Raw genomic sequence first — 10,915 nt, 5'->3', positions numbered from 1 at the left:
AGCAATTAGCATGACCAGTCAACCTTTGGAAAGGGATTTCCACAGCTTTGGGACACATCACCACATTTTTAGTAACTTTTGGTCTGTTTGAGCAAGAATCAAATTTATTTTGTTAAATTCTGCAGATTATATAGTAGATGATGAATTATGTAGCAAATGAAGCAAACTCATAGTTAAGCGGAAAACACTGCTGCTGCAGAAACCTCATTATTCCAGCGGCCTCTGGCTTCAAGTGACTCAATCAATTAACGGCTGGTAAGAAGGCTGGTTTCTTACTCAACTCTGCACTGCCACCTCGCCCTTCGCCTTCAGGCAGGGGCACCTCAAAGTCAGCATTAACCATTCCTTGTCAAAGGTGAGTCCAGGGAGTGACAGAGGAGGCCAGGAGGGAAGCATTCAGATGCAGAGCCCTGATGCTTTCCGACACCTAGAGCCTCAGAGTAATGGTCCAGGAGAACGAGGAAAGGAGCGAGATTCATAGATTTTGTCAAGGAAATGTCCAAGAAAAGGGAGTAGCATGGGGGGGTGGCTCATTTTCTGCTTTAAAAAAATGGCTAGAGACAGCTTACTTAGAGAGATGCTTTAAGAAAGGGGCCTATATCAGCCAGCTTTTTTTTTGTGTGCGGGCCAATTTTCCTTGCTAGCATTGGAGCACAGTTCACCCTTGCTGCTTTTTTAACATGAAGGCGCACAAAGTATCATTGGTGTTGCAGGTATAGTAGAACAGGGACTAGCGGTATGAGAAGCCAAATAAACCCAAATTATGGCTGTTTTACAATCCTTCCTTGCTTGCATTTGAGCCCACCACACACTTGCTGTGCCAGTTTTGCTTAGGGCCTCTGAGCAATGGCCAAGGAGACACCTTTGTTTGGCCTTAGAGAGGGGATGTGGCAAGATGGCAATTAATGTTTTTGACAAAGGGCAGAGAAGACTGCTACATTTGCAAGGCAGTAGCCATCATTAGTAAAGATTGTGCAACAGCACTGGGGACGAGGGTCTGAGGGCCCCACTGCTTTACAATTATGACTGTCTCACTTTTAAAAACAGCATGGGAGCTCACAACACCCCAATTATGGGGAGCAGAGTTTTTGGGTCAATAACTTTTTGTTTGATGCATTTGATGTTTTCTAAGACTTATATTTCGTGTGGTTTATAAGCTATAGAAAAAACCTCCTGAAGTGACCTCATAAGCCCGGCCCTATGCACTCAGCCCTGTCCCCAAGGCTACGCTAATCCTTGCCAAACATTTTTGGAGAGAGGTCTGACTTCAAAACATTTTGCTTAGGTGGGCTCTGAGCAAAAGCTTTGAAGACCTCTGGTTGCATAACATCTCAAGAAAAGGACGTGGTCATAAAATGACAATGCTGAAAAAAACACAACAGCGCGATACCTGCATCTGTTGCAGTAGGGGACAACTGCACTGACCACTCTTACTTGAGACAAATTATACAAAACGTGTCATCACTACCAATGGAGCATGCAGATCCTCAACCAAAAACGGATGCAATGTATTCCTAATGGTCCTTTATATATTAGGCTGACTTGGTAGAATGACGTAGAAGGCCCACTACTGACTTCTGCAGAAGGCCGAGGAGTTTTTGACTCATCCATCGCATCACAAGGAAAAAATTGAAATTTCGAATGTACTCCCCTTCTAAATTATTTTGGACATCAAGGAGCATGAGCAAAACCATTCACCCAACCACCTCTTTTGGGCATCTCTGGACAGAAACCAACTTGTCTGGAACAAAGCTGCAAAATCTCAATTATTTCTCTGGCAAAATATCTATCACTGCAACTCCACTGATAAAATAACTGGTAGAGTGGCCCATTCTGCTCTCTCTCATGCATTTTCCCATAACACTCAAACCATTTCTTACATTGTATATTCCTGGGAGGTTGACTTAATGTGCAAGCATTGCCAAATCGAGGACATACACAGTACCTCATTCTGTTACAAGGAATGTATGACGTTACTACGACATACATTACCACGCAGTAGGTTACAACGCGGATGTTACATCTTCCGCCTTGTTACCACGCATGGCTTTACATCGCAAGTAGTTTCTACGACTTGCACTAGATGGCGCGCTGGACTTAGGAATAGTATAAATTACTATTCCTACTCCAGTTAGCGCAACAGTAGGGAATGTGTTAGATTTAAAATCCAACACATTCCTTGGTGTTGCGCGCCATCTAGCGCAAGTCGTAGAAATGACTTGTGATGTAATGCCACACGTGGTAACAACGCGGACGATGTAACATCTGCGTTGTTTCCTACCCGCGTGGTATTGACAGCGTTATAAACGCTGTTTCCCGTTACCGGCTATTAGGCACCCTGCAGCTTTTCTGCTATATTTCCATTTTCACCCAGAAGGACTGGCTTCTTTTGGTCCTCACTTGGGGCCGGATTTAGATCTTGGCAGACGAGTTACTCTGTCACAACGGTGATGGATAACCTGTCTGACAAAATATAAATCCCATAGGATATGATGAGATTTATATTTCGGCGAACGGGATATCGTCACCTGCGTGATGGAGCAAATTGTCCCCCAAAATCTAAATCAGGCCCTTAGTTTGGAGAGTTTGTTCTATGGCAAAATCTGATACAGTGACTGCATGTCGCTTCATATTTTGTGCAATTGGTTAAAGAGAAAGTTTCAATTTCAATAACGATCATGTTTCAATGCTTATAGATCTGGTTTTATTTTAGTTTCTCATATCTTGTATGTGGTCAGTACTTATCTCGCAAAAAAATTCTGCAAGGTGGAAAGACCCTATTGAATGATCAGTAAGATTAAATAATATACTCCACCAGAAGTCTAGTTAGCCACTGGGTTACATGAAGAGCCCAGCTTTCTTAAGCCACAGAGACCTAGTTGGTGGGCATTTACAACCATAGATTCTTGTTTGTGACGCAATAGGCCATAATGCCACCTTCGCAGGCATTAGCAACGAAATTTCTGTATTTCTATTCAATGGTCAGCCGTAAGGGGCATCTGCCACCTTCTTCCTTGAATGACCTACTAGGGTTATTTCTGTGGACTCTGATGATGTGTTTACAGAAAATATATACATTGATTATGTTGGTGAAATGTCCTAGTTAACAGGCAGGTGAGATTAGCAAAAAATGTGCTTAAAAACAGTCATCACTTGAATCCCTATAAAAAGATCCCGCATGAGTGTCTGCACTTTGTATGAAGGCCTCAAATCGCCCTAGCCTAGTTTCCACGTTTTTCCTGCCAAGTACAATCAGCGCAAGAGACGTATTTGAAAAAAATAGGACGGCACCGGGATTTCCTGAAGAAGAATAGATAGAAAACTTAAAATACAAGAATCCCAAGTAAATTTTTCGTTACTGCAAAAAGCCATGTAATAATGTTTACAAAAAGAATGTTGGGAAGACCCATGTAGGTCATACACAGTTCTGTGATTAGCACATGACCTAGAGGTGGTGTAGGGGCTTTCATGGGGAACTTGCAGCACGGTCACCAACCTTCTTTGATGGTTGGGTGTCTGGCTCCTGTGTAAACTACCCCTTGAAAATTGGCCTCTCTTTTAGGGATCGGAGGACTGTGTGGTTGCTCCTGCGAGGACAGTCTTCGTTTTGCCGATGTAAGAATAAAGGTTTTCTTCTACCCAGGTGCTTCCAAAAATCTGCTGGATGATTGGGACCACAGTGATTGCAATCGTGGAGTCAAGGGCTTTTTAAGAGCCAAATTGGAGACGAGCTTGGGTGTCCATTTCTAAGTTGATTTTGGCACAGAGTCAATTTTAAGTTATGGGGATTGAGGTGGTGTAATTTGGAGGCTGTGTACGTGGGTAGGGCAGATCAAGTCCCCTGGCCAGTGGCGTACTTGGGTTTGAGGGGGCCTCTCGGAGTCAAAAGTTGGAGGCAGCATGAGCCTGATCCAAAGATCGGTGCCTTTTGAGGCTCAACTGGAGGGCTCGAAATCCAACCCTCTTGGGAGTGGTGCTTGGCTTTTAACTAGGAGTGCTTCAAAGCTTGAACCCATGTGATTGGCCCACAAGCGCAAAGGTAAAACAGGGAATCTGGGTGTGGAGTTTGCCCTGGGTCTATGCTCTGGCATGCTAGGAGTGCCTCTTACTGGAGCTCTGGCTTCGAGGCATCTGAAGACAACACTTGCGGAGTGTCCTCTCCATCCGCGGGATGTCCTCTCCTTCCACCAGCTGTAGGCCAGATTGGCCATTTTCCCCTCTTAGGCACCAAAAATGCCTCCAGTCTGTGCAGATCCGTTGTCTCTTGAAACTCTTGCTATTGCATTTTTAGGATATGCCCAGTGGCGCTATGATCACTGATTCACTCATTAATTACTGCTGTGCAACAGTGAAATTCCAGTTTAGCAAACCGGACACGAGGACCCAGTTTACTGCCTCACAGACTGCATCCAGGTGTTGGCTCAGTAGCCTCAAATAAACCTGAAAAAATACCATGGCAATAACCATACATACAGATGCACAAAATGCAGGGTGCCTTAATACCATAGTTGATTGAGTGGCGGGCAAAATGACCCACTTGAGGCTTTCCCGCTGCAACTCTTGGCCCCTACCCACATTCAACAGTATTAATGAATAGCATATTATACTTTGTGATTCTGGATGTAGACTAGATATATAAACATTTAATGAGTGGTTCTTCTAGATACCACATGTAAGTCTTTAAGGTGTCCACCTTACTCAGTAATGATTCTCTGGTGCAGTACACATTTACTTCAAGGCTAAAAATTAAGGCAAAACACAGAGAAGACAGTGTTTAATACTTTATTATTCTATTTATGTAACATGTCATTTTCAAAATGGACATGAGGAACAGGCGTGAGGCAAACTTGGAGTACAAGTCATTGTACTGGTCAGCACGGGTACACCAAAGTCATACAGTTCTTGATCCACAAACATCACTTCCCTAGGTAGAAAAAATGGGGTGTGGGAGAAATCAAACACTCAGATTGTCAAATATTGGGATGGCGGAAAAAGAATTGTAACCCGCTTTAAAAACAGTTTAAGACACACATGGGTTTGTAGGTCCACAATGTAGGACATGATAGGTAAATAAACTCAAGTGCTGCATGGTTATGGGAATTCAGGTTTCTGATGAAATCCTGATTTACCCAATGGCATTTCATGAACTCTAGCACAAGATATTTAATTGTAGGAAAGTATTGCATCATAATAATTAAGGAGACAATAGCTTGTAAAATAGGATGACAATGCTCACAGCAAATTCTTCGATGTAGCAAGTACAGTAATTTGAATAGGTTCACGCTTTCTGCAACTGCAAATGTACTTGGAGGTGACTGAACGAGATGGGGGTGATGAGGAATTAAAGCATAAAGGAAAAAGAGCAGCTCACATGTTATATACAAAATTACACATGGGAATATAGGGAAAATTGTCTTAGACTCCGGGTAAGGCAATGAGTTCACTGAACATTATAAATAGTTATTTAAATCTTTTGTCTTTTTTACATCAAAGACTAAAGTACAATTGTAGGCTCACTATACAGCTCAAGAACGAGTAACATTACAGCAGACATTCTCCGAATAACTGCAAGTGGTCATTGGAAAGAAACAATGAACACATTAGCAATACTTATGAATTGGAATAACTTTTCATTTCACTAGAAATAAAATAATACAACATAAACTCCTTAAATAATACTTTGTATGAAACACAGGTAAGGTAGAGAAAGGCAATACAGTGTCTAAACTACCATATGACAATGTAACGTGGTTCTAACTGAGAACTTGCAATCGATCCAGTCAGGCCAAGTATTTTTCTTTCCTGCCACTCCAATAAAGTGCTTGACTGTGAGTGAAGTGGGAGTCATCTGAACACAAAGTATTGTTTTTTCTTCCTAGATACCTACTGTCAAGGACTGTCGACCCAGTGTCCATCAACGAGTCACATACCTGGACATCCTAAGACCTTTAGATAAGGTTCCTCCAGTGCCGCTAAGACCAAACTACTAACTCAGTAAGATGAATCTCTCACTAGTGGGAGATAAAATGTGTGGGAGATAAAATGCGTGGGTGCCTTTCACACACCCTCGTTTGAAACGACACACTTTGACAGAATGCTTCAAAATAACAAGGCAATGGTTCCAAAGGATGTGCAGTGAAAACCAAACATTATCCTTTAAACTCTTGGCAACGACTTCAAGCATGGAAGAAGGAACTTGCTATGCAATGATTATTCCAAAAATTCAAATTAAACAAGACATTACAAGTAAGAACACCAAAAGATGTATTTTCCCAGTTCTGGAGACCTACCCATGATAGTATACAAACTGAATCTTATCCTCTTTTTGCCGCAACAAGAGGTGCCCTAACCCGCTAACATCGAAGCCCCTGTTGGACGCCAGTAGCTCACATATTAATACACAGCCAACCTTGAAAGGAACTTGTATCTTATTAATCAATACATATTGGTCTACGATTATGCCATATTGTATATATACCAATCAATCAAAGATACTAAGATTGCAAACCACAAAGTTTCACAAATTTAACCCTACCTGCTTACACAAGACCACAATGAAGAAAGCACTGCTGTCAAGTTGATCTCATCAAGCAAGCTGAAGTATTCTTCCAATTTCAGACTGTGCGATTTGGTCATGAAAAGAGAAAAATCGAGGTCCAGAGCTAATGCTTGCAACTAGGCATAATATAGAACACTGAAAAAGGGTATCCTTTATTTAAATAAAATACATCAATGTGCAGTAAAACACTGTTTAAATGAAAACAAACATTCTTCTCAATGATCAATCTGACCAGGCCTACCGCATCATTACCATTAAGTGGTAATATTGCTGCTGTAACAACATGCTCTTTACCCAAGGACAAGTTTCCGCGGCAAACGGTGGTCCATAGCAATGGATAGGCTTCTCTTTGTTGATCGCCACCATATAAAACAAACCAGTTATTTATCACTCATGGTCTAAATTGCATTGCAGGCACAAGACTTAATTTGTAAAAGATTAATCCCAGCATAACAGTAGAAGTCTACCTGCATGTTTGCATGACGCCTCCTGGTCAAAAGAAAATAGGACAGTGCCTCGGAAGACACCATACTCAACAGTCAATGACCAGTAGAAAGCTATACACATCCATTTAAAAATTCAATGACATATTGCATGGGTGCTTGCATCAGTTACCCCTGAGACCATCCATACCCAACAGCTGGCCCAAAGTATCAACTTATTGGTTACAAACAGTATCTAAGAAAAATTCTGGGAAGGAAGGTGCACTTAAGTTACCACATGTGTATATAACTAAAATTCTAGAACATATAAAGAGAAACTTCCGGACTAGTTCAAAGTTAATTTTCAAAATGCAATGTCACCTGCAAGCTCCCAGGTGCTGAAATACTGCTGCAGAATGCTGTGAAGAGGAAAGACACTATCACATTCCTACAATTTCATTATTTTCCTTACATTTCCTTTTCGGGTCAGCCTATGATGGCTAACAGCAGTTTGTGCACTTGTTGGTACATCAAGCGGAGCAGGATGTTAAAAAAACACATAAACCATGCTCAGCCTGCCCTACAGAATTAACACGATACTCATAGGCACCCAGATAGGTGACCTTATTCACCGAAGGCCAATCTTTTGTCAAGGACCCCCATTTTGAATGTCCACAAAATCTGTAAGGAACTTCACAGTGCAACCACTCTCGCAGCAAAAAGTACTGGATATAACTGCCATCAAGCCAAGAACATATTTGGCAAACATCAAGACTGAGTAGAAAAAAAATCAAATGTGGATGTGTAGTGTTAGTGAAGCTTCACCTCTGGAAAGAAAATGCTTTACTGGAAAAAGAAACGGTGACTCTGTAATTCTCTTAGTGGAAATGTTGCATTGGAGTGATCAATTGATGTTTATCAAGTCTGTGTGTAACTGGCTATTTTCATGACTCAGACCTTTCAGAAAAGTTAAGAAACTTTAGCAGCAGGGCTCTTCAACTCCAGCCGAAGACGCAGGCTCTATAGTAGAGAGTCTGACAATCTACTCTAGGCACTAAAATAAATAGTTGCAGGTCAACCTCCCAGCCTTCTGTGCAACTTAGAATGAAATGACCTTGCACCTAAGAGCATCAAAAAATATTTTTCACTTTCTTTCTGTCTTTTGGTTCATTGTTGACAATTCTGTAGCACGTCCGAATGCGGTATTTCAACATTAATTTAGGAGTGCACCTGAACTATACTCTTCATCTTCATAAGCTAGCAGTGCTGTTGACGCACTAAAAAGGAAAGTGTTGGTTGGTCAGACACTGGATCAGATGCTTATTGCTCATTTTCTAACAGCAGAATGGCCGGTGTCAGCTAAACCAGTTGCTCACATGCAGTTAACAAAGGACTATGTAGATGTGGTCTAGTTTCAGGTTTCTTTGAAGAAGCCTGAAATTGAAAACTGATTTTCAGAAGATTCACAGCATAGGAAATGGTAAACACGATACAATAGCGCTTCAAAAATGTATCATAATGTTCACTATTAAACCTGCGAATTACTCAACGGTCAAACATATCACGAGAACCAACCTGTGAAATATATGAGATACAGAACAATTCCCATTCATACTTGTATGACAAAGCGGCCTTGTTTGGATAAAATTACTGAACAAAACAATATACATATTAGAATCAATCAGAAACTTTCTAGGCAAGAACTGGCCAACCCAATGACTTTGGAAGCAACTTGAGACCTTGATTCAGCACTACAATATTACTTGGTATCAGCTTCATGTAAAATGGTTTAAAATCAAAATGGGTATATGAAACCCAAATGCATAAAATAAAGACAAGGCTAATTCAAGGTCTTAGAACTTTGTTTCTGAAAATAAAAACTATCTTCATATTCAAATGGCAAAAAACTACATATGAAGGACTAAAATCACAAACCAATACTACAGTCAAAATCAAATAGAAGAAATATTCTGAAACATACACAAAACATAAAAATGCTAATTAACGATCAAATTTTGATCAAAAACAATCAGCAGAAGCCCGCAAGCTATGTAGCTTGCCAGTCACGTAGCTGATCCACCTCAAAGCTCTTCAGGTTATTTCATGTTCATGCACAGTCTAGATGGTACTATAGAAGTACACGTAACTATCATTTTCAGAGCTTTGTAACTTCCTGTTTAGATCATGAAAAGCATGTATACCACAGACATCTCATATGAGTACTTCCTGAGCTAGTATGATATACACCATCAAACTCCACACTATATGGCTTTGAAAAACCATGTGAAGGAGAAAATGAAAAATGTGAAGATGAAGAGTTCTTTTGGCTAAGACCTGCAAAGTTTGCAGAGGAAGGAGAAATTACTGATAGGCCACTTTCTAATCTGCCAGTTCTCTTATTGAGACCGAGAATATTTCAGGCCTGTGCCTAGGTGCCTATGTTGACACTTTCTTCACTATGCCTGGCAATGATTTCTAGCTAACATGAGACACTGCCTTTTGGCTAGCTGCTGAAAAGCAAGGTGGTCTCCCTTTTAGGAACAATCACACTCCTACATCAGTGTGGATATTGGATTCATACCCCTACACGCCGCATCATTGTCCTGACCACAATATGACCATTGCCAATCTTCCTTCCCCGCTAGGCCTCAAGAAAGACCTAACCTGTACTTCGAATTCTGAAAACCCAAATCAACAGGAAAAATAGGACATTCACTGGCCAAATATTCCACAATCAATATCAACGTGGCTCACTGGCACAATATGTAGACAGACAACCCGGGATCTGACGATTCAACTAGCAAAAGCAGGTCAGAGTGGGAAGAAAAGCATCATGAAAAAAATGTATCTAGGGACAAAACAAATATGATGGACACAATTTGTTTGATTAATTTAAAGTGAACTCACTACTGCAAATGAAATCTGTGAGTGAGCAGTAATATCTCAGAAGTATAAATAACATTCCCTCTCGGCCCTGAACTTACTCCATCCCCTCTCATTTCACCAGATGTACAATGCCTCAATTCCACATCGAAGGAACAAGCGTGGAATCAGGCCTCTGACTGAAGGAAACAGTCGCATGAAGAGTTATGCTTGGCGGAATGTTTCTATTTAAGTAAAGCAACCACACTCATAGCATCCTCTTTGTCATGTGGTAGTCACACACAGGAAGAGTTGTCCCTGATGGGTCGAAGTAATACATCATTGTTCTGTGCCTGTATGTGGTCTCTAAGGTAGGAAGATCAGTTGCTCCTTGATGTGTCTTTAGCAGTTGACTTTTAATGACCAAATAGGTAGGATGGTTGGAATAAATTTACTCTGTCGCACTGCACAGCAGTACCACAATGTCAAGGTCCTGCAACCACAGTCCCCATTCGAAGTCTTCTTTCCACTCCCAAAAACGCCCTTAAGTGTCAAACCTAAAACTGCAAGGTTTTGCCTTAACTTGCAAAGCACGGTTTAACACCCTTGCAAAGTGCAGTTACAGAACACAAACAAAAAAATTAAGAAATAACACAAAAAAGCATGTCTGTGCATGTGCCAATAATGCAAATAAATAAAGGAAATGATTCACAGTAAGACATGGGTTCAGGGAGAAACTCACAGCGAGAGCTGGAATTCAGTAGAGTCCCCAAAAGGGCCCAAACTGCTGGGAAAGTCAACGCTCATCCATGTCTACATACACTTTCCTGTCGACAAACCCAAAAGTTGTACTCCATGTGAAAGCTTATCGTGCAGGCCACCAGCCTGTTCGGCAACATTTATCCTCATCCAAAAGTTTAACAAATACAGCTCATCAGTACCGCCATCGTCAAGGATAACAAGGTGGAATGCAGCAGCTTCAGATACACCTCCGGTTACTTGAAACAGGAATCTGCATAGAATTTACTTTGGGATGACAGAGAAAGTGAGAAACCCATTAGAACGTAGAATG

General features: G+C 41.1%; 1 protein-coding gene across 2 annotated transcripts in view; it reads right to left on the bottom strand.

Annotated features, from left to right (window-relative positions):
• Nucleotides 1–4,768: 4,768 nt before the first annotated feature.
• Nucleotides 4,769–10,915, bottom strand: part of PIP5K1C (phosphatidylinositol-4-phosphate 5-kinase type 1 gamma) — a 185,991-nt gene continuing 179,844 nt past the window's right edge. Inside the window, exon 17 of one of the 2 annotated variants that reach the window (XM_086947109.1) lies at nt 4,769–10,869. In XM_086947109.1, the coding sequence (XP_086803235.1) occupies nt 10,867–10,869 (3 nt within the window). In that variant the 3' untranslated portion in view covers nt 4,769–10,866. The remainder of the gene's footprint in view (nt 10,870–10,915) is intronic. The other variant, XM_086947108.1, reaches the window with a different exon arrangement.

The sequence above is a fragment of the Lissotriton vulgaris genome, chromosome 12, assembly GCF_964263255.1.
Source record: "Lissotriton vulgaris chromosome 12, aLisVul1.2, whole genome shotgun sequence".
NCBI lineage: Eukaryota > Metazoa > Chordata > Amphibia > Caudata > Salamandridae > Lissotriton > Lissotriton vulgaris.
The sequence above is the reverse complement of the archived record's forward strand: the minus strand, read 5'-3'. Positions and strand labels throughout refer to the sequence as shown.